At 38.5% G+C, this 24007-nt stretch overlaps 1 protein-coding gene across 1 annotated transcript in view; it reads left to right on the forward strand.

The window, feature by feature from the left end:
* The first annotated feature begins 2894 nt into the window (after positions 1-2894).
* Positions 2895-24007, forward strand: part of ANKAR (ankyrin and armadillo repeat containing) — a 60254-nt gene continuing 39141 nt past the window's right edge. The window contains exons 1-6 of the mRNA XM_002918670.4: positions 2895-4002; positions 12109-12546; positions 14347-14510; positions 15146-15249; positions 18384-18564; positions 19570-19789. Of these exons, the coding sequence (XP_002918716.1) occupies positions 3402-4002; positions 12109-12546; positions 14347-14510; positions 15146-15249; positions 18384-18564; positions 19570-19789 (1708 nt within the window). The 5' untranslated portion in view covers positions 2895-3401. The remainder of the gene's footprint in view (positions 4003-12108; positions 12547-14346; positions 14511-15145; positions 15250-18383; positions 18565-19569; positions 19790-24007) is intronic.

The following is a 24007-nucleotide window of genomic DNA, read 5'->3' on the forward strand; positions in this document are numbered from 1 at the left end:
TAAGTGCAAACATGCAAATCTGTTAAAGTAGCAGTGACTTTTTTACATCCCTGCTCTGGAGCAGCAAACATAAATTTTTAATACTACCTCCATAGCTAAAATCATGACGTGGTTGGACTAAGAGAAATTCCGCCCCCAGGTAATCCCTAAAACACCCATGTTGGTAAACTCAGTGGGAAAGTTTAAGTTATCCTCCTTGACATAGCAGCAGCAGTCAATGAAGTTGGGCATTCCTTTATTTACAGAACGCTTCTCTTGACTTCTGTGCCCAGTCTTGGTTCTCCTCCTGCCTTCCTGACCGCTTGCTCTTTGTGTTATTTGCTGACTCCGTCCTCCCCCACCTGACCTTTAGATGATTAGACTTCTTAGGTTTCCATCCTGGGTTCTGAACTTCTCGATTCTTTCCCTTGGTGATTTAAGCCTGCCCACATGTATGCATCTACCCCAACCTGCCATTCTTAGCCGAGACCTGACCTGTATACTTAAGGCATACGTGACATCTCTACTCGGTTCTCTCACAGGTACATCAAGGTCAATATGTCTACAGCTGAACTCTTCATCTTGCCCTGATTCCCCATCTCTCCTGACAGAAATTTGAGTGTCATCTGGATAACCGCTTTCTTTTTTGAACACCACCCCCATTCAATCTGTCGCCACCTCGTTATTTCTCAAATCCATCCACAGCCCTGCATCTCCACTGCCACACTCTCTGGCTTGTACCCAGCATCTACTGCCACCAACCTAGCCTAAACTTTTAGAATAAAGTTCAAAATCATTAACTCAGCAGCCTGGGTGATTAGGCCCTCGCCTGCCTCTATGGCCTTATTTTGTGCCCATTGTCTCTCTAGTTCTTTAAGCAAGGTTTTGTTCGGTTTCTCAAAAAGTTCAACTTCCTTCTCAACTGGATTCTTCATCACCTGTTCCCTAACCATGGAAAGCTATTTCTCCAACTCTGCTTGGATAGCCCTTTTTCATCTTCCTGGCTCAGTTTAAAATATCACTTCCTCCCGGCAGCCTTTCCCAGCCCCTTGTCTCCGTTAGATTTCTTGCATGTGCTGTCATTACATCCCATATTTATCAACCTGATTAAATACAATTGTATGATTATCTGAGTAACTGTAAGCTCCTTGAGCTTTTGTGTCTGTCCTGTTGTCCAGGGTCTCCAAGTCCCGGCACACGATGCCTGGCTCATAATAAGCGTTCCATAAATACTCGCTGAGTGGAAGAATGATGATGCAGGTGGGATTCCAACTCAGGACTCCTTCAGAGCCTGGTGCCTTGGCCTCTGCCACTCTGGTTTTGTGTTTTCGTAGAGGCAAATCGTGAAAGTGAAAAGTGATGGGTAAGCGCAGTGCTCAGAGCATGAGGCGGGATTGAGTTGTAAAGAGGGGCGGGGCAGGGACACCTGTCTGGAAAAATTCCTCAGCGCCAAGGGAGCGCCACGCCGAGGGGGAGGCACGGCCCGCAGGCGCGCAGGGGCGCCCCCTTGCGGCGCGGCCGGGCTGTCCTCGCCGAAGGACTAACAGCTCCCGCGCCTGATTCAGGCGAGAGGCGGAGGGCTCCCAGGAGGGCCGCGCGCTTGGGCGGGACAAGCCGGCCTCCCCAGGCTGTCGTTGCCAGAGAGTCCCTCTCAGATCCTACCTGCAGCAGCTCCGCCTCGCGCTCGCCCACGAGGGGATCCTGAAGGTGAGAAACCATTCGAGCGATCACTGTCCCTGGCCCCGACGAATATTCTGGGGACCAGTGTGGACAAGGCCTCCTTCTCTTGAACAAGAAAACAATCATTCCAAAGTGGGTTTCTTCTCTTCCCTTGCCCTTTCCCTCTCGTGTCCATGTGGACGTAGTTCTTGGACCAGACCTGGGCTGGTTCTGATTCTTTACGTGTGAAACCATAGGCACGTTCTGTAACCTTCCGAGTCTCCATTTCTGCGTCTGCACGGTGGGGATACCAAGGCCTATCTCAAAGAGTTGGGTTCTCCAAGAGTCCTGTCCGAACTAGCAGCAACAGCATCACCTCTAACTTTTCATAAATGCAAGTTACCCAGCTCAGTCCAACCGACTGAATCAGGGTCCAGCAATGTTTTAACAAGCCCAGGTGGTTTCGATGCAAGCTAAACGTTGAGAATCACTACATAAGAGGGGCCAGTTAAATGAAATAAGTAAAATATTATGTATAAAGAGCTGGGCAAATAGTAGATGCTCAAAAACTACTGGTTATAATCATTTTTATTCCAAGAACAGAAAGATATTTAGTTACATAGAAACAAAGTTAAATAGGCTTTTCTTGTCTTTCCTTTTCTTTTAAGCAAGTCTTCATTTTCTTGCTTTAAAAAACTGAAAACAAAATAAACATATACAAAAAGTTTCTCCAACAAAAAAGAATAAGTATGCAACAGTACTTTTCTGTAAACATTTCTTTTTGACATACTTCTCAGTATCTTTTGGCTTTTGAAAAGCAGAACATGATTAATGGTAGAGATTTTACTTTTTAAATTGTTTTAATTCAAATCTCAACTTCTTATGGTACAATTAGTTTAATATTGAAAATAGAACTAGAACTGCCATATGATCCAGCAATTCCACGTCTGGGTATTTACCTGAAGAAAATGAAAACATTAACTCAAAAAGATATATGCACCTGATCTTCATTGCAGGATTATTTACAATAGTCTAGATATGGAAACAACCCAAGCATCCATCAACAGATGAATGGATAAAGAAAATGTGGTTAAATGTATACAATGGAATATTCAGCTATAAACAAGAATGAAATCTTGCTATTTGCAACTACATGGATGGAACTTTAGGGCATTATGCTAAATGAAATAAGACATACTGCATGATCTCACTTATATATAGAATTAAAAAAAACACACACACAAGCTCATAAATACAGGGGACAGATTGGTGGTTGCCAGAGGAGGGGGTCTAAGGGTTGGTGAAGCTTGAAGGGAGTCAAAAGTACAAACCTCCAGTTATAAGATAAATAAACCATGGGGTTGTAATGTATAGCATGGCAATTATAGTTAAAAATACTGCTCTGCATTTTGAAAAGTTGCTAAGAGAGCAAATCTTAAAAGTAGGTATCAAAAAATTTTTGCAACTATGTATGGTGATGATGTTAGCTAGACTTATTGTGGTGATCATTTCAAAATATATACAAATATTGAATCACTGTAGACCTCACACTACTGTTTATGACAATTACACCTCAATTGTTAAAAATGTTATTAAAAAAAGATTGAAAACTATAATGGTTGACCATAAAACAACCTAATAAAGATAAAGGTACAGATTTATTTGAGAAATCCAGCTTCATTACCATGACAAATTTCATTGCCTGTCTTTTCCTTTGTATTCATCACAGAAACTTCAGAAAGGCCACCTACAATTAGTAAGAAATGTTAAGATTGCCCAAAAAAGGATTACCTAGATTTGATCAAATTCAAGATGAAGAAACCTACCTGGAAAACTTAACAGTACAGAGAAATGCTTCTGCTTTTTTTGAAAAATATGATCGGAGTGAAATACAGGAGTTGCTAACTACTGCCCTAGTCAGCTGGTTGTCTGCCAAAGATGACGTCCGCTCTCAACTGGACCTCCCATGCGGAATTATGACTCAAATGAATAATGTAGGTTTCTCCACTGCAATCCTGCTGACTCCTGTGGACCCAACTGCCCTCTTAGACTATAGAGAAGTCCATCAAATCATAAGGGAGTTGGCTGTTGGAATATATTGCTTAAATCAAATTCCCTCAATCAGTTTAGAAGCTAATTATGATCAGAGTTCTTCTTGTCAATTACCGCCAGCTTATTATGATACCAGAATTGGGCAAATTCTGATCAATATTGACTACATGCTGAAAGCACTGTGGCACGGAATATACATGCCCAAAGAGAAACGAGCCAGATTCTCTGAATTGTGGCGTACTATCATGGACATTGATCCAGATGGGAAGCCTCAAACACATAAAGATATTTTTGCAGAGTTTAGCGCTGCAGGTAAGAGAATCTAACATGCTTTATTTTTATTAGAAGCCATCTTTTTAATTTAAAGGTAATTTATCTTTGTCTCAGTTGGAGTTTTCAGTTTATACCTTTTGTCTTACAGAGCCTAAGTAGGAAAATCAGTAATAGAGCCAAGAGTAGAATTCGAGTGCGGTTAGAAAAACCTCCAAACTTGGAAGCAAAATGACTGCCAGATAGGCTAGTCATTTACATTGCCATTTTTATAAACCTCAAGAATGAATGGTAGAGTTGAAGTTAAGGGTAGACATGCATCAGCGAGCTAAGCTTTGGTATTTTAGTAGCATTTGGTGTAATAAGTATTTGTTCTTGGTTCACCTAATTTTTAAGTTCCTTCCTTCTTAGGGCCGTATTTCTCTAAAGCCTGTATATTCACAACAGATACCACTAAATCTTGGTGCATCTCCCCAGCATATGTAAATGTTTCATTGAGCCTTAAAAAAAAAAAAAAAAATTCCTGTAAGTTCCTTCGTAGCAGGCCAAGTGGAATGGGGAGTAAATTGGGAAATGAGTGGTTCAGACAGTGTTCCCAACTGCTTTCATTGATTAAATATATCTAATCATTTTCTAAATAGATTTCCACAGTTTGTGGGCACAGGCTTAAAAATAATCTCAATTCTGGTAAAAATGTATTAGAATTTCACTTAACTGGAGGGAGCACAGCAATAGATTTTATATAGATTTTAATCTCATCTGAAACTAAAAAAGGATGACAGTTTGTTCTTCGGGAATAAAATGTCACTCAGACATTCCTTTCTTGACTATTCTGAGAACAAATCTGTTGATTTGTGTATTGCATGTAAATTGGCTGCACTCTAGGGGGTTGATATTCAAAAAATATTATTTTCAATTTTTATTCACTGTTTTTTTATACATAATCCTAATATGGCAATAAGTTTCTGCATAACCTTACTAAGTAAGAAAAGGATTAATATTCTCCCCTAATTAGCCAGATTTCCCTTGGCTAAATAGAGCTAATAATAGAAGCTCTTAATGGTAGATCAGGTGGAATGAACCACTTTTTATCTGAATTGTGCATGTAACTGGGGAGAAAATTACCTGAAAACAACTTCAGTTTGTCAGTGTAAGTCTGGTTAGTAAAGCAAATACTTGAAAACAAAATTAGTAGTTTCTTAGCTTCTCAATAAGATGTGGAAGAATTGTGATCATTTGAAGGTAGTTTCATGGAGTTTTGTTGTTTTCTTATTTTTTTCCTTCTGTCATTAATAGCTAAATCAAAAATTATACACACACATACAAAACGTACATATATGTGTTCATAAAGGACCCTAGTTTGATTTAGTCATTTTACAAATTTTCACTGAGCTTTTATTTCTAGCTGAGACACAAAAATAAGCCTGATGTCAAGAACAAGTTAACAGTAAGCTCACATAAAAGCGCCATGAAAAAAAGAACCTTACCTGTCTTGTTTATCCCTGTATGTTTTGTGCCTAAGACAGTCCCTGACACAAAGTAGGCATCAACTAATATTTGTTAAATTGAGTTAAATGAATTAACTTACACCTCTCTCTTTTTTAAAGATTTATTTATTTATTTGAGAGAGAGAGGGAGCATGAGCAGGGGGAGAGGTAGAGGGAGAAGCAGACTCCCTGCTGAGTGTGGAGCCTGACTGACCCAGGACCCCCAAGGTCATGACCTGAGCTGAAATCAAGAGTTGGCTGCTTATCCAACTGAGCCACTCAGGCGCCCCCGAATGGCACCCATTGAGGGGATTTCTACCATTATCAGTAGGTCAGGTTAGAAATCAAGTCTAGGTTGGATGTTCCAAAGGACAATAATTGTGAACTGAGGGAACAGGTCATTAGCAAACATGTCACGGGTAGATCAGCTCAAAATTTTGACCATCCTAAGTGTCCAGTCAGGATGGTGTTTAGGTACAATGGCTACAATTGGGCGGTTATTCCTGGCCACTACCTTCAGCAATACACATCACTGAACACTTCTGAATCTTGGTTAGGACCTGAACCACGGAAGTTTGTTTGCTACTGATGCTATTTACTGTATCTGTGGCTGGACTGCTGTGAAATTCAAATACCTAAGAATAAGATTTGCTTGATGACAGTCAGGCAGCCTGACTCACCTGCTTTGGGTTGGGTTTTCAGATATGTTGCCTTAGTGTACCAGCAAGCAGTACCGTCTCTTGAAGACAGTACTTCTGTGTCTCAAAGATAGTTTAGGTAGCTAATAGCTCTCATTTCCATGCAGGGTAATCAACTTCTGTTGAGAACAGGCCCCAAGAGTAGTGAGTATAAGGCAGAAATTCTCCTTTGGGAGAGAATTACTCAACCTGTGATGTTGATGGAGTAAGGACAAATGCCGCCTGGCTAGGTGCCGAGTACCTATAGTACCTATAGCATTGGAGGGTCAGTAGCTTTTAAAGAGTATAGCTGGAACTGGAACCAACAAATCCTTTCTTGTTATTCAGGTCCTTGAGGTGATAAGGTTGAAGAAATGCAAAGTATTGCCAGTAATATCTAGCGAATTCCATTCATTTCTGTGTTCCTTTGACAGTTCCCTCTTAAAGGACAGTAACATTTTGGCATTATGTAGATGCATTTGAAGAGAATATGGCACAGCCAAAGTCTTAAAAACATATGTTGGTGTTTTCCCAGAAGTACTATCATTACTGGTAGTTTAGGACCTCCAAGCCTAGCTCAGGTAATGCAAATAAAACGCAGCTAAATTAAGATGTCTTTTTGGTAGTTAATGACTCTTCTGTCCTGGAAGTTGTCCAGCAATCCATTGGTTAATCACTGGAAGACAGCAGGAAACATTGCACAAGCCAGATGATGTCTCTGTAATAGAATTGGCCAAGATGTGTCTGGAAACTTTCATTATAGAAGTGAAATTCTGGAGTGATCAGGGTTAGAGGTATACACTGATGTCATTTACATATTAAAATCACAAGAGCCTTTGGATCTTCTGGTGAGAGTACCGATAATAATAATAAGAGACAAGACCATGGCAGGAAGGAGCACATGTCTTGTGTAGTTAAGAACAGAGGGCTTCTGCTTAGTGGATGATAAAATCCGTTATATCAAGCAGCTTCATGGCCCACCGTTTGGTCTCGTGAGCCCAACTGTCATATCTGAGGCCACCCCCAGTGAGGGTCCTCTCACGGTGATGCTCCTGATTGAGAGGATCGGAGACACATAGGTACATTCTAATCAAGTTGAAGGTGGAGTGGGGGAGCACCCAGGAACTAACGCTGTCTTCTACTGCCTACATTTTCAGGGGTGATATTAAAAATATTTAACCACCAGTACAGTATGAGCACCGACCAACAAGAACAGACATCAGCCATAATCCTGGAGCAGGATCTTCTGCTTGTCATATGTAGCCTTTGGAGGATTGTGAAGCTTTCCAGGAGATCCCACGGGAGGGAGGAGTTCAAAGAACTTGGGGCTACAGCAATTCAATTTACCAAATAAGAAGGGGATCAATATTTTAACAACCAGTGTGGCCATATTGATACGTATCAGCTAAATAACCATCCCAGACATTTCTACTTAGTTCTCTTTTCCTGGCTGGGAACCCATGCCTAGGCTACTGTGACTCTGATCCCCTTTCACTGTATATGAGTCTGGAAATCTTTCTAACTTCAGTCACTCCATGACCATGTGCCTTGGGGAGAGTGCTGTGTTACACTAAAGCACTTTGTAATATTGGCTGCTGGTATCAAAGATGAGCAACGTACTAGGGCAGAGAGTTTCTTCTCCCACTACTACACTTGGGATTCCACTGAAGAACCAGCAGCACCAGCATGCTTCTCGCACTGCAACAATGGTATAGGGTAAACAATGGTAAATGACCAAGTGGAACACACACCAGACCTATATGGGGGGAAACTCACAGGAGCAGGAACAGGTATGGGTTCCCATCATGTACCACATTTGAAGCATCACTGTGAAATCTTGCAGAGCCAAGGGTCAGACTCAGGCTGTGAGGCTTTTACACTGCATGATCAAGGAAACACCAGGTCAGAGGCCAGGTACAAGAGCAATGTGTATTAGCCTACATTACCCCCAAATTAGAGCCTGAAATGAGGACTTAAGTCAGGGTAGCTTATGGGAAATGACTCCAAGGAACAGAAATGAGGGACAGGAAAAGTGAAACATCAATCCAAGGACGTGCTGCTGAGTTTTCACCCCTTGTGCCATGGAGGTCCATTTTGTAGGGACTCTCTGAGGAGTCCCATAGAATACATTTTAGAGTTGTCAGCCCAAGGGATAGAAGAGGGCAGTATGTATTCCCCAGCTCCTCTCCTCTATTGGTCAATGCCCTCACACTCCAGATTTTTCATGTATCGGAATGACTGGATGGGTTCCATCAGAAGTCTAACACCACAGTAGTAGGGAAGTCCCAGGGCAAAAATAAGAACCACGTGGTGCATCTGAAGCAAAACACATTCAGGTGTCTTTGTGAAACTGGTTAATACAACAAAAGCTGGAGTGGAAAATATAGTCAGGAAGTGAGGTAGAGAACAAAAGGTGTCTGATATACAGTGTGACTCATGGTAACTTGGCTCCAGCCCTACCCTCCTCAATGTTTGAGGTGCAAAGTGCATACCACTCCTCCACTGACTTGATCAGGAAACTGGGATCCAAGCGTTGTAGTTGTAGCTATATGATGACAAATTAATAGCAATAATTTCTAGATCATCACTCGTATTTGGGAAAGTGGTACTGTCTCCCTTAGCATGACCGGGAGACTAGGTTCAAGCCTTGCAACTGACCATGCCGTTGCCTAAACACTGTGCTAAAGTGGATTTCCAAGGAACTTTGCGGAAGGCAAACTCTTTTTCTAGGAGGGCAGATGGCTAAGAATCAGTCGGCCATGTTAAACTTTATTTACCTCTCTGATTTGCGATTTACAAAACCACCAGTGAACACCACTCTTAAACAGTAGCAACAGCTGTAGAGAACAGAGCATACCCAAATCTGGTCATATTATCTAGTTTTCCTTAGGGGATTTTAATTATGGAGGGTTTCTTGATCTGAGTAATTCTTGGATTCTTTGATTTATTACATTAGATTTGTGGGATGAGAGGAAATAAGGAAAACATATTCTTGTGATAGAAAAATGTGGAGAGGATGACTTTTAGTTAAAATACAAATATATATCTTGTTTAGTACCACAACTGGTAAAATGAAATGGTTGTTGCTGTTTTTCTTTATGCCTCTGCTCATTCCCTGTCCTTTATCTGTAATGGCCTTCTTCCCTGCCACTTCACCTCACTCTTCCACATTCATCCCCAGGTTATTGCTACTCATTTCTCAAGACTTGATTCAGACACAGCCTCCTCTCTTCTATGCACACGCCATCATTTTGTATTGAAATTACTGATTTCATGTGTCTCCCTTATTAGCCCTTAAACTCCTCTTCAAGAGCACAGAAAAGTGTGCCTTTTTCTTCTTTAAATTCCTCAGCACCTCATACTGTGGATGGCACAATGTAAACTGTCAATACATGTGGAAATTAAGTGGTTAATAGCAACAGAATGTGAGAGAAAAGGAATTGCAGGAGACTCTTGGGTTTCTAGTTTGAGGAACTGATAGATAAATAGTATCATTAACCACGAAAGAAAGAAAACAGCTTTGGGGGAGAGGAAGGATGAATTTCGTTTGGGAGTGTTTCTGTGACCTTCAGATAAAGACATGTATTAGGCATTGAAAAAGAATGGAGTTCAGGAGCAAAAGCAGGGCAGGAGATAAGACTAAAAAAAATTAACAGGTTAAAACAATGGAATCTTGTGTTTCCCTCCTTTATCCTCCAAATTTAGTTATATCTAGTTTTTTTTTAATTAAATCCTTTCACATTTTTTACTTTATTATGACTTTGTACATATGATTTGCATAACGTTGTGATCACATTTCCTTTCTTTAATAACTTTTTTTTTGTGACATGAACTGTGTCATTTAAAAAAATTAGCTTAGCTTTCCAATTCCATTTACAACACCCCTCAGTAAAGTCAAATATGAGGTGGTGCGGCAATTCCATTTTTTCCCTTAAAGATGTCTCTGTCCACACCGTCATTCTCCTATTTCTATCTGAACGGACTGATGCTCTTCTAGGCTCTTCCCTTTTGGCTCTCCAAAATCCCTTTCCCCCCTTCTCCGCCCTCCGCCGTTCTGCCCCGCCCCACCGTGCGGTTCTTTGCCTCCCCTCCCTTCCTCTTTCCTTCACCCTCCTCCCGTTGTTTCCTCTTCTCCTTACCGTCCAAAGTCAGGGCTGAGACTTTCACCTGAGAGGTTTTCGTCACCAGTATGAGGATGCTCGCAGGTTGTTCTCATGTAGGAGTGGGGCAGGAACAGAGCTTGCTGACTGGTACTGCGCCCTGTAGTGGGCTCAGGAAGAAACTTTGTTCACTGGGGAGCCTCTCCCCACATGCTACATCTGTAGGTCTTTCCTCTTTGATCGGTCTGTTTGCTGCAGTCTCTTTCCTGGACGGGGGGCGAGTCTGGGGCAAGAGGAGGGGAGGGGGCTTTGGATCTCTCTTCAGCGCGCAGACTCTCACGGTACCCGGTTTTCAACTCAGCTGCTCAAACCTTTTACAGAAGGGGAGGGGCTGGGCTATCTGGGGAATGCGATCTGGGGGTTTCAGTGCATCTTAATCAGATTTTGAACCTATCTTTTCTGCGCCTCCTCCCCCCCCCTTTTTTTTTGTAATTCTATCACTAGGACCCGTCCTCAGAGGTTCCACGTGATTCCAGTTTCTAAGCCGCCTCCTCCTCCCCTCCAACTTGTCTTCCCTTTGTTTTGGAGAGGGGGAGGGGAGTAATTCTAACGCTAGGACCCGTCAGTCAGAGGTTCCATGTGCTTCCAATTTCTAAGCCTTCGTGCCTCTCTCCGTGAGAATTGACTTGCTGCCTGCCTGTTGGCCCCAGCCATCTCAGGCTCCAAAATTTTAGAGATGTCAACAAATACTCTGGCTTATGTTCAGATTTTTTTGGAAATACTTTAATGCTTTTCAGAAATACCTTAATTTCTTTATAATTTTTTTAAAAGATTTTATTTATTTATTTGACAGAGATAGAGACAGCCAGCGAGAGAACACAAGCAGGGGGAGTGGGAGAGGAAGAAGCAGGCTCTTAGCGGAGGAGCCTGATGTGGGGCTCGATCCCATAACGCCAGGATCACGCCCTGAGCAGAAGGCAGACTAACGCCAGGATCACGCCCTGAGCAGAAGGCAGACGCTTAACCGCTGTGCCACCCAGGCGCCCCTCTTTATAATTTCTTAATTTAACTTGTGCAAAAGGCAAGTGGCCATTTAAAAATCCAACTGTATTCTGGCTTTTTTTGGTTTTTTGTTGTTGTTGTTTTTGTTTTTTTTTAATAGATTTGGGGAAGGACAAAAAGGAAAAAGAAAGGGAGACACATTGATATATCACTTGCACTTTTAAGGCCATACGTTACATACAGACTCCAAATTTTCTACCGAGACATTATTTTATGATTCAATGCATTTTTCTCAAGCTTAGATTAAGGGTGACATTATAAGTGTAACTGTCCTTACAACGACAATTTGACAAGCCCTTAATTTCATCATAAATAGGAAGAAAATGTAACAGGAAATTTGTCACTTATAAGAGAGTAAAATCAAGTTTTAATTCTTATTTCATCAGGATTAGTTAGCAGGAAAGTTCTGTATTGTATATGTTTAGCTTCTGATACCAGCAAAAACAAGAAATGTGTAATATAAGGCTTGAAAAAAAATTATACTTTTAGCCAAGTGAGAAGCCAAATCCTGGCTTAAAGGGAGATCACATTTTCTTGTTCTTCCATAGTTACCCTGATTAAATATGGGACTTGCACTGTATCCATGGGATTGTGTCTATTCTAGTTCTATAAGCTTCCGTCTTTCTTTACTCTGCTTAGTTACCACTCATCCACGTGCTTTCCATCTTTTAACAATTTTTTTTGGCATCTTATTATCCCTTTATTGTCACTTTAGTAGGATTTCAAGATGAAACCCAGTATTCAACCTCATCTATTTATCCAGAAGCCAAGTATGATGTTTTCACTAAATTCTTTTTTTTTTTTTTTTTTTTTACTGTTAAGGTCTGATTGATATTACAAAGGATCCGGACTTTAATGGAATCTATGATGAAGATGTGAATGAAGATCCAACATATAATCCCAATAGTCCTGAAGAAAAAGCTGTTTTTATGAAATATGCTGAAAACATTATGCTAAAGTTGACATTTAGCACCACACAAGTTCAACAGTATGAAAATGTTTTTATATTTGAAACAGCCTATTGGCTCACTAATGCTATAAAATATAAGCAGGATTATCTTGATATTTGTACCTACCAGAGATTACAGCAAAGATTATATCTTCAGAAAAAGGTTATTCAGAAATACTTTGAGAAGAAAAAAGAAATCAGAAGAGGGATAGGATACCTAAAGTTAATATGTTTTCTGACTCCATTTCTCTTGAGTTTAAAAAAGAAGATGAAAGTTCCATATTTAAGTAGTCTGCTTCCACCTTTTTCAGGTAAGTGTATCATCAAAACAACAAATATAAAATAATTATATAGATAGATAGATCGATTAAATTTATGTTTAAATTCAGTTTTGTTTGTAGTAGGTGAGTCCAGGCATATAACCTTGCTGTAGCCTATTAGGAAACAAAACAAAACAAAATTTAATGTCTCCAAAGTAGTTACAAATATTTGCTACATGTGCATAGTACTTGGTATATATTTATACCAATAATAGGGGCTATTAGAAGACTTAAAACTAAATTCTTAGAAAAATAGGGAAATAGAGTTGCCTGGGTGGCACAGCGGTTGGTCGTCTGCCTTCGGCTCAGGGCGTGATCCCGGCGTTATGGGATCGAGCCCCACATCAGGCTCCTCCGCTATGAGCCTGCTTCTTCCCTCTCCCACTCCCCCTGCTTGCGTTCCCTCTCTTGCTGGCTGTCTCTATCTCTGTCGAATAAATAAATAAAATCTTTAAAAAAAAAAAAAAGAAAAATAGGGAAATATGCCATGTTCATGATGAGACATATGATACACTGTGAATGTATCATATCTGATCTATAAACCTATAAATTCAATGCACTTCTATTCAAAATCCCTGTCATGTTTTTCATGAAAGTTTATAAATGATTCTGCAATTAATATTAAAGCATCATGAATGGTGTCACATTTCTGAAAAAGAAATGAAAACAAATTTTAAAACTTTACTAGTGTATTAGCACTGTTATACACAAATAAACCAATGTAAGAGAATAGAGAGCTGAAGTAGGACTGTACTTACATGGACTTTGACAGGCATGTAGTGCAAACTATTCCTTCCACCCAGATTAGCACAAAATTTATATGTTTTCTTTGATGCCCAAACATGGAGACTTATCATGGTGGGCAAATTTGCAGTAGAAATTCTATTCAGGTGGCAAATTTTCAGTAGAAATTTTGCAAATCATTTAATGAAAATTTGTATCATGAGCATTCAAATGGTGAAAATTATTACCCTTATCTGTGAACTACTTAAAAATGGGCTCATGACCATTCTTATCCTGGGGTGGTGGGGGAGGTAGGAGGGCAGTGTGGAACTAAGAGGCCTTTGATTAAAGAGAATGTTAGCTATACCTGTAATGTTTTATTACTTAGATTATTGGAAGCAAATATGACTAAATGTTAGTAGTTCCAGGTGGTGATATTAGGGTGTTATATTATTCCTTGTACTTTTCTGTACCTTTTACGTTTCTCAAAATACATTATATACTTTACATTGATGAAACCATATTCTGCTAATAAGTCAAAATATTAGGCAAACCTAATCATTACTGGAGTTTTAGAAAATTGTTTTTCTAAAATAAATGTTGTATGTGTGGTTTTATTACTTTCCAAAAAAGTGAGCTGGTTATTTTTGTCAGTAAGAGATACCCACCTATTTCTTTTTAATGCCTCTTTTTGCCTGAACCAGCTCAGGTTAAGTTTTTGTTTATTTAGCCCAAGAATCTCTGAGGCATAGTTTCAAATCTTTTCTGACAATTGGAGGTAAGATATTAGTCTTGAACTCACACATAGAAATCAATAAGTAGAATAATGTTTTGACTATTCTCTTGAAATGTCTATACAATGAAACTATAGAAAATGTCCAAAATATATGATATAAATATATTTTCATGTTTAAAATATAAACTAAGGCCATGATTTTAGATACTATAATTGTCAAGATTTTCATTTAATGTGGGTTTTTTTCCACTTGGTTTATCTGGATCTTCAAAATATGATTGTGTATATGCTGTTTTCACTTTTTGAATTAAAGTTTGTTTTCATTTTCGGAGATGACAAGGTCAAGACAGAGCGAGAATTGCCTCCATTTATTTATGGACGAGATTTTAAATGCCAGCATTTTCACTACAAAGAGGATCAGTATTTTCATGTTCATGGAGGAATTGAATTTGATATCAGCACACCTTCAATTGAGAGTGCTTTGGAAGATTTTAAGGTTTAAATTATTATTGTTCTTGAAATGGTTTATCATTTCTCAACTCTTTTATCTTATTCTCCATCCAGAAACAGTCTCTGTTGAAACAGGCACTAGGCCGGTCTCCAAATGATTATCTTCCTAACTCACTAATCTTTTCATACATTATGTAACATACATGAATTAAGTGCAACTATATCTGAGGTATGTTAGCTGTCAGAGATGAGATGATAAGTAAGGTACAACTATCCTCACAGAATTTATAGACCTCTAATGGACCAAATGTGCCCTAAAATAGTTAATCAAAGAGTATAGTAGAAATCCTTCAACATTCACCACATATTCTTCTATTTTCCTCAAAGATTAGTATTAGAACAGAGATCCTCTAGAGTTTAAGAACAATAATTTAATCTAGAATTTAATATAAACATTATAACATTTGAATTACCATTGCTTTTGTACCTTCCTTACATTATCTTTTGTATTTTTCCCTCACTCCTGAAGTAGGAATTGGATACATGAAGTTATCATTAGGGTCTGGTGGGATATTGTATTAAAAATTTATCATTTGCAAGTATAAAATTTCATCTAAAAGAAGCCATAATTGTTTAGGGTTGTTTAAAGATATGTTTTTAGTAACATAATTCATATTTTAGAACAACTTAGAAACAATACGGGATTGTGCTGCTAATGCTTTTGTAGAAGATTCAGGATACAAAGAATATTACTCAATACCAGTCATGGAACTTAATGGAAAAAGGTAAGGAACTTTCAGTAATTATTCACAGTAGCCACAACTTGTTGAAAGTTAGGAGAAAACAAGGAAAGTGTGAAAATGCAAAGGCTAACTTAATATTCAGCATAGAGATCCTAGAACAATAACCCACGTGAATGAAATACAGATTCAACAAAGTATTAAATAGTATATTTATTACTTCATGCTCTTTGGTACATTCTGTATAATAATCCTTAGAGATGGTGATTAGTTCTTATAACTGTCACCGTGATTATAGGGGATGGAGGCGGGCCTACTGAAAAGCAGTGGACTCAGCCCAAAGCCCTTTAGTTCCATAAAGAATATGATTTAAACTCCTCTTCCCCTCCTGGGTCTTGTTATGCCTGTCATCTTTTGAAGCTATATGTTTCTCTAAGTTTTTCTAGGGTCTTTTATGTAGAGTATTCTTGGATTTTCATATCTTGGACACTGAAGTTTGGAAATATGGAAAGTGGAGCCATGGGCATTGTTATTAGGAGGTAGAGACTTGAGGTTGAAAAGCATATAGGAGAGGTTTTTTGGTTTTGTTTTTTTAAGGCATGGAAGTGGTTTAGAGAACAACTCTGGAACTCTGGAAAATAGCAGCTTTTAAATGGGGTGAGGAGATGCAGAAGAGAGAGCAGAGGAGACTGAGAAGGAATGATACGGAGAGGAGAACCAATAAAGTATGATAGCATGGAAGCCAAATGGGGAGAATTTTTAAAATACGGAAATAGTTAGAAGCATCAAATTCAACAGAGAAAAGGCCAAGTCAACTTAAGACTAAAGAGAGGACTCAATTTGGCAATGATTTGGTAAGAGAATTAGTTCTGGTTATAGGCTATGTGTAGTGAGCCGAAGAGTGAAGTTGGGGAAAGTTCATGGAATGTGAAGAAGTAAAGACAAAGATTATAAATTTCTCTTAAGATGCATGGCAATGAGGAACATACCAGAAACAAGACAGAGGGAGAAGCAGGATAAACAATGAAAGGTGGATCTTTCTGTTAATACTGCCTGGATGCACACATGGTACTAGAGATGAAGTCACAGACCATGAGGCTAATGACCCTCATGCCTCTGGAATGGACAGTTAGTGTGCATCTTCCTGGTGGAGGAAATCTCTCACTCATGGATCCAGTACCTGTTGACATACTCCATGTACAACCCTTGCCAAGCTAAATAGGGTCCTGGAAGCACCTCTGAATAATGCTTTATTCTCCCAGGGTGTAGTGTCTGGCTGGACACTAATGATCCTGGGCATGCAGGGAATCGGGTGAGATGAAAGCTGTGCTTGGTGAGATATCTTCAGTTTCCTTCTTGCCTGTCTGAGCTCTCTGTAATGATCTGGTGCTGGGCTCCTGGCACTCAGTAGGCCCCCACGAAGGCAACTCAGCAGTAATGCCCTTGCATTAGAGACACTGTTGGTCCTGGTTGTGGATCAGGTGTCCCTTCTGGGGTTCACTCCTCATGCCTGCTGAATAGCATGCATCAGCTGTGAGACATGTGGAAGCCAATCCAGTGAAACAAGGAGAATTTCTTTCCTGATTTTATTGGTTTCAAGGAAGTGCTGCCTTGAACCCCTAAGAATTTGGTGCAAAAACAACTTTTTTGGTCGTTTTGCTAACAGTTGTTCTTTCCTGTGATGTAGGAATCATTCTGTGTTGGTGCTGGATCAGAGAATAATTTGAATGATTGAAAACATGCCGCCTTAAAATCTCCCCTCTTTGATTTTAAGGGCATTGTTATTGGTCTGAGCTCATGTGTCTTGATATTCTTTTTCCTCAGAATAGTTTATCTCCTAGGAAACCCCTGGTCCCTTATGAAAACAGGATCAGTTCAGCTGGCCCTCCAGGCATGCCTGGAAACATCCAAGTCCTAGATTGATTTTGGTTCAGGTTGGGTTCTCCTACCACACCAGAATCAAAAAAATAGGGACCACAGTCAGATACTCAGGATTTGGCCACCCGTAAAAGTACAAGAACCCATGAATTATTAAGGTGACAATGACTGGAGCAAAAAGATTAATTTATACCAGTACTAAAATGTCCTATTTTGGGGGGAACATACCAGCATTGTGATACTGTTGTGGGTATTAGGGGGCAGGTCAGAAATCAGCTTAATATGACAGTGGTATATCAGGGAAATGTGGTTCCGGAAGCTCCTCAGAAGCTGAGTGCAGATTCCCAGGCAGAAGAATATGAAGGGAGTTATTTTAAAAGTGAGGCTCCCTCATAGTCCCTGCTGATGACTGCACAAAGGTTTTGAGTAAGAACAGTGGTATGTCACTGCAGTCCTTGGATAAGGGCTCCCTCACAGCACTGGCTGTCTGGGCTTTCTGTGCTTTCAGTGTCATCCCATTGCAGGTTGTGTAGCCAGTCTTGGGGGGGAGGTCACAAAATTCTGTGGTAGAGACCTTCTCAGGGCATAGCCACCTTCACCACCTGTTGTTTCTTCAGTTTCTAAGGTAGGAGAGCCCCCTGTTAATTCTAAATGCTTGATTTGTATTGGAGAAGTAAATTGAATTTCTAGAAGAAATCAACCCATATTCCCTTGGTATTTTTTAAATTTATAAGTCTGTTTCATTGCCTCAGCAGTGATCTAAGAGTACATCACTGAGTACCAGGGCTGCAGGGGTAGTCAGCAGCTCCTGACCCCATAACAGTTTACCACAGCCAGAGCCAGCTCCCTGGAGAAGTCCATAAAAAGAAGAGGTTGTAGGGGCCCACGGGAAATGTGACAAGTCCCACCACCTGGACTGGCACTGTGTCTGCAAGGTGTGCATGAAGACAGCCTTCAGTTTCTATTTTTGTGGTCTAGTTTCCTTTTGGGAGAGAGGATGGTAGATGAGAAGAATGATAACTTCAAATAAATGCAAACAGGTCCTCAAATGTGCCTCCATCCCTGCAGAAGTCTATTATATTCAGAAAGTTGGGATGGAAGTAAAGGTCAAGAGAGGATATTTGCCTCCAACCAGTTCATAACAGTATTTCCCTAAGACCTTCTTTTTCAATCAAGTACAATTTAAACTACAGTTTTGTATTTGTAATTATTATAGAAAAATAGTTTAGTCAGCATAGAAAAAAAGTAGCAAATTATTTCGAAGTCAGAAAGATTTATCTTTTTTCTTTATTTTTTTATAGCTACTATGTGATCTGTTTTGAACTTGAAACTTACTATCATCAACTATATAAGACAAAGTGGTGGGGAGCCATAAATGAAGTCGTGAGCAATCTGAAACCGAAAAGACTTCCACTAACAGATGCTCAATTACATGAACAATTTAAGAAAAAATTTGGTTTCAAAAAAGCTATGAAATGCAAGGTATTTCAGTAATTATCACACACTTCAGTGTAGGAAACTATTATAGATAATATGTTATTGTAGATAAGTATATGTCTCAACTTTTTATCTTAGGGAGAAATATTAGGTTAAATAAAGTTTTCAGTGTGAAATAAAAATTCCACATTTTAGCAGCTTAGAAGCTATATGATTCTGGATTATAAATTTCTGGTAGGGTTACAAAATAATCTGTCAATGAACTGTTAAGATTGTGACTAATCTTAATAATGGCTAGTATTTATTGAGTGCTTATTTTCTGTGCCAGGCATTTTATAAATCCTTTTAACAAATTTTTTCAAGGTATTAGTACTATTGTTATCATTCTTAATTTACAAAAGAGAAACCTGAGGCACAGCAAGTTAAGGATCTTTTCCAAATCACACAGCTAGTAAACGGCAGAGTCGAACTTCAGTCCTCAGAACCAAACCTGAGGAATAAACCTGTCGTCCTGAACCAAATCAAACTTAAATCAAATCTTAAAATATTAAGTAGTCAGAATGTCTCAAAGAAGAGTGTACTCTTATACAAATCGTATAAATTCTATAGCTATATATTTCTAGTTTCTAGATTTCTAAATTAGATGGTTCTTAAATCAGAAAAGGAACCCAGTGATCTCCATTTGTGTAAGTATTTCAGAAAGAAAATTGTCTATCCTGTTTTAATTGTCTCCAAAGAAGGATCTACAATTTCTCCCTAAAAAGAGGGGGAGAAAAAAAAAACTTCCCAAAAATATTTTTTAAATTTCTCAATGTTTCTTTATAGTTCTAATAACTTTAACCATTGTCCAGTGAGACACTTTCCACATGGATCTTGTGAAAATTCCACTGTACCTGAGCGCCTGTCCCGTGATAATATTAATATATATTTATTGATTATGTTATATATTAGCATTATATTTATTATAAATACATTGTCCTTTTTTCCCCCTTATGCTAAATGTTAAGTATATTTTGAAAAAATTTATTCTGGCCCTCTTAATAATTTTAGAGCATCCCATTTGGTATGAAGTCTGCTGTTGAAAGAGGATTATCTGCTGTTTTCCACACATTTAGCCGTAAAACCTCAAGCTCGACCATCAATGTTTCAGATGAAGCAGGTTATGCTATTTTCCATCATGCTGCTCTACACAACAGAGTTGCTATTATATGCCAGCTGTGCAATGCTAACTTCAACGTCAACCAGAGACGCTTTATTATGTTTAGCCAAGGTACCATAAAGTTTTTAAAATTTAAACTGTTTTTCTTTTACTTATTACCCCTACTCAGAATTAAGAATGCATGTTGATTTTAGAGCGAGATTAAAATTTGGCGCTGGGACCTAGAGCAAAGTTGAAGTTTTTGTTTCCCCTATTTCAGAGGGGCTCCTTTTAGTTTTCTAAGTATATCACTTGTTGCTCTCCTGTATAGTATTACCTATTTGTTTATGTGTCTCCCTCACTTGAATCACTCCTTAAAGGCAGTGATTTGGTTTGCTTTGCCATGATATTCGAGTGCCTAGAAGAAAGCCTCAGGAAATAGTTGAATGAATGCATGGTTGCATGAATGCAGGATGGCATTTGGTAATCACTGGGATAATTACTGTATAATAATGTACTAGAGAAATTTGGAGAAAAGGTAGATAAATGGGGAACCCAGCAGAACATCCATTTCTTATCCCAGAGGTCTCAGCCAGGAAATAGTTTCTTCATAGTACATAAACTTAAATTATAATGAATAACAAAAAAATTCATCCATAATAATAATTTTTTAGATTAATGCCCCTTTAAGGCTAACTTAGTTCTGACCTTAAAAAGCCATTTTTCCTGAATATTAGGTATGCATACCTATATATGCATTCATCGGAATAAATTTAACCAGTATAAAAATGATAACGTTGAAAATGAAAGCAAAAGTCCTCCATAACTGAAGAGGGAAATAGAGATAAAATATCAGGAATCGTTGATACAACAATATTGGCAATAAGAAATGATGATTTTATATTTTAACTAGCTGTCTTAAAAAGTTGTGTTAAATTTTCACACACCAAAGCAGAATGTTCTGCTTTAATCCTATTGACTACTAATAAATTCTGTATTCTTATCAAGTAATTAAAATGTTTTAATATTAGGATCCTTCTATTACTTGATTAAAATAGAGCACAGATTCAGTTAAATTTAAATGCAATGAGTACTCTGTTATTTAAAGGTGTGTTATATTTTAAGCCTTTTTTGGTGTGAAAAAAATCTTTGGTAAATCAAAATCTCTCATTCATCTTGTGACTACTTGATTTCCCTTTGCTAAGAATTGGATAGATTTTGAAGTATGAAAAGTGTATAACTCTTCCTGCAATGTCTACATATTATGACTTTACAACACAGAACTGACCCACTGTCCGATTTGACCAGACACTTGAGAGACAGTGCCCCAGGGCTGCTCTGCCCTGATGTCGGGCCCAGATGGCTTGACCAGAGCTACACTCAGTCCTGTTTGATGCAGTCCTGCCGTTGGTATCCAAGCATAGTCATTTTGTTCTTATTCATATGAGTTTATTTTGACTAATTAAGGGAACTGCTATACATTAATAATCATACTTCTCTGTGTATTCCTCTTTAAAACAGATTCATCAAAAATGGACGTGAAAAAAGAAAGAAATGGTAAGACATAAGTAGACTATTTGGTGCATATGAAAGGTTATTGTATATATTTAAACTCTCCTTATAGTCTGTAGTCTCCAAATGTTCTGTCACAGGAGAATGTCACATAATGATGTTTTGTCTATATTTTGAAGTATACTTTTTTCTACCCATGGTCATTTATTCATATTCCTCTTAAGTCTTGGGTTTGTCTTTTTTTTTTTTTTTTACTGTGGAATTTGCAGTTACCTCTACTTATTTTTATAAAATCAGTCCCCAAAGTCGTTTTTATGCCTTAATAAATAAATAAATAAATAAATAAATAAATAAATACCTGCAGCTAATATTATTTAGCTATGCTGCCATCTAGTGACATTAACAATCTGTGAGGTCTGAGGAATGAGGCATTCTTGACTGAGGTGAGAGATTTGACCTAAGTATTGAATACAGAGAGTCAGAAAAAATTTTAAAGGCCATATCTTCTATATCTATCTCTAAAAGACTATGCCTTCGTACTGTATATAGGATGATTCAAGGAGGGTTCTTTTTTTCAGGGTTTAGTCCTACTTAATTGATCAGTGACAGCCAACTTCAGCTTGGTTTGTTTATCCCCAGAATACACAGCCAGCAACACGGTGAACCTGACATGAAAGTGGTGAATCGTAGCATGATTTAGCCATTCTTCCAACTCAGGAGTTTAACATCTTTTTTTAATTGCAGTATAATTAAGGTACAGTTTTATACCAGGTTCAGGTGTATAATACAGTGATTAAACAATTCTTTACATTACTCAGTGCTCATCATGACAAGTGTGCTCTTTAATCCCCTTCGCCTACTTCGCCCATCCCCCACCTACCTCCCCTCTGGTAACCATCAGTTTGTTCTGGATGTTTAAGAGTCTGTTTTTTGTCTCTTTTTTTCTTTGTTTGTTTTGCTGCTTAAATTCCATGCATGAGTAAAATTATATGGTATTTGTGTTTCTTGATCTACGTATTTCACTTAGCATTATATCCTCTGGATTCATCCATGTTATTGCTAATGGCAGGATTTCATTCCTTTTTATGGCTGAGTAATATTCCATTATATATATATATATACATATATATGTATATATATATGTGTATATATATATGTACATATATATACTCTTTACTCATTCATCTATTGATGGACAGTTGAGCTGCTTCCATATTTGGCTATTGTAAATAATGCTGCAGTAAACATAAAGATACATGTATCCTTTTGAATTAGTGTTTTTTAATTCTTTGGGCAAATATACAGTAGTGTGATAACTCTATCATATGGTAATTCTATTTTTAATTTTTTGAGGAATGTTTCCATACTGTTTTTCACAATGACTGTACCAGTTTGCATTCCCACCAACAGTGCAAGAGGATTCCTTTTTCTCCACATCCTTACCAACACTCATTGTTTCTTGTGTTTTTTATTTTAGCCATTCTGATAGGTGGTTTTGATTTGTGTTTCCCTAATAATTAGTGCCGTTGAGCATCTTTTCATGTGTCTATTGGCCATCTGTGTCTTCTTTAGAGAAATGTCTGTTCATGTCTTCTGCCCATTTCTAAATTGGATTATTCGTTTTTTGAGTGTAGAGTTTTATAAGTTCTTTATATATTTTGGATATTAACCCCTTATCAGATATATCACTTGCAATATCTTTTCCCATTCAGTAGATTATCTTTTAGTTTTGTTGATTCTTTCCTTCACTGTGCAGAAGCTCTTTATTTTGATGTAGTTGCAATAACTTATTTTTGTTTTTGTTTCTTTTGCCTCATGGGACATATCAAGAAAAGTGTTGTTATGGCTGATGTCAGAGAAATTACTGCCCTGCACTCTTCTAGAATTTTTATGGTTTCAGGTCTCGCATTTAGGTCCTTAGTACATTTTGAGTTTATTTTTGTGTGTGGTGTAAGAAAGTGGTTCAGTTTCATTCTTCTGTATGTTGCTGTCCAGTTTTCCCAACACCATTTGTTGAGGAGACTGTCTTTTTCACATTGCATCTTCTTACCAAGAAGAGTTTATTTTTAAAGAAACCATTTATAAAGACCTGAATCTTGTAGGGGGAAGGCAGTAGTTATTCAAACCAGCCATCTTCCATTGGTGGAGGAATGCAACTAACCTGAGATGATCATAGAGACAATAGTGTACTGACCTCATTCTCCTCCCTTCTCCAATCTCCTGCCAGTGATCCCCATTGGCAGACACTGACAGAAAGACAAAGGACAGGGATTGCAAATTCTGCACAGTGGGTAGCAAAGGGAGGTGGCAGGGTGGGGAGGCATGGAGCTTATCTGGCCCACTCACCCAGTAGGAATTTGCAGCTGAGTAACGATAGTGTGTTTCCTGCATTTTTGCTTTCTTTTGTCATTTTCTAAGTATCACTTATCCCTGCCTTATATGATATTATCTCTCTATTATGTCTCCCTCACTTGAATAAGCTCCATAAAAGCCAAGGGTGTAGTTCACTTTGCCATGATATTCTAGTGCTCAGAAGAAAGCCTGGCATTAGTAAGTGATTAGGAAATAGTTGTTAAATGAATACATGAATGGATGGATGCAGGGTAGCATTTGACCATCACTGGCAGAATTCAGAGTTGTGTAATAGAGATATTATGGCTTTCAGGTCCCAATAGAGCATCTATTCCCTAGCCCAGGGTTCTCAAACAGAGAATAGATTCTTCAGACTACATAAACCCTTCCAGAACTTCCCTAATTCTAGCATGTCCCAGGCCAGTGTTTCTCATCCTCAGCACTGTTGACATTGTGGGCTGGGTAATTCTTTGTTGTGGGGGGCTT

This window comes from Ailuropoda melanoleuca, chromosome 2, assembly GCF_002007445.2.
Source record: "Ailuropoda melanoleuca isolate Jingjing chromosome 2, ASM200744v2, whole genome shotgun sequence".
NCBI lineage: Eukaryota > Metazoa > Chordata > Mammalia > Carnivora > Ursidae > Ailuropoda > Ailuropoda melanoleuca.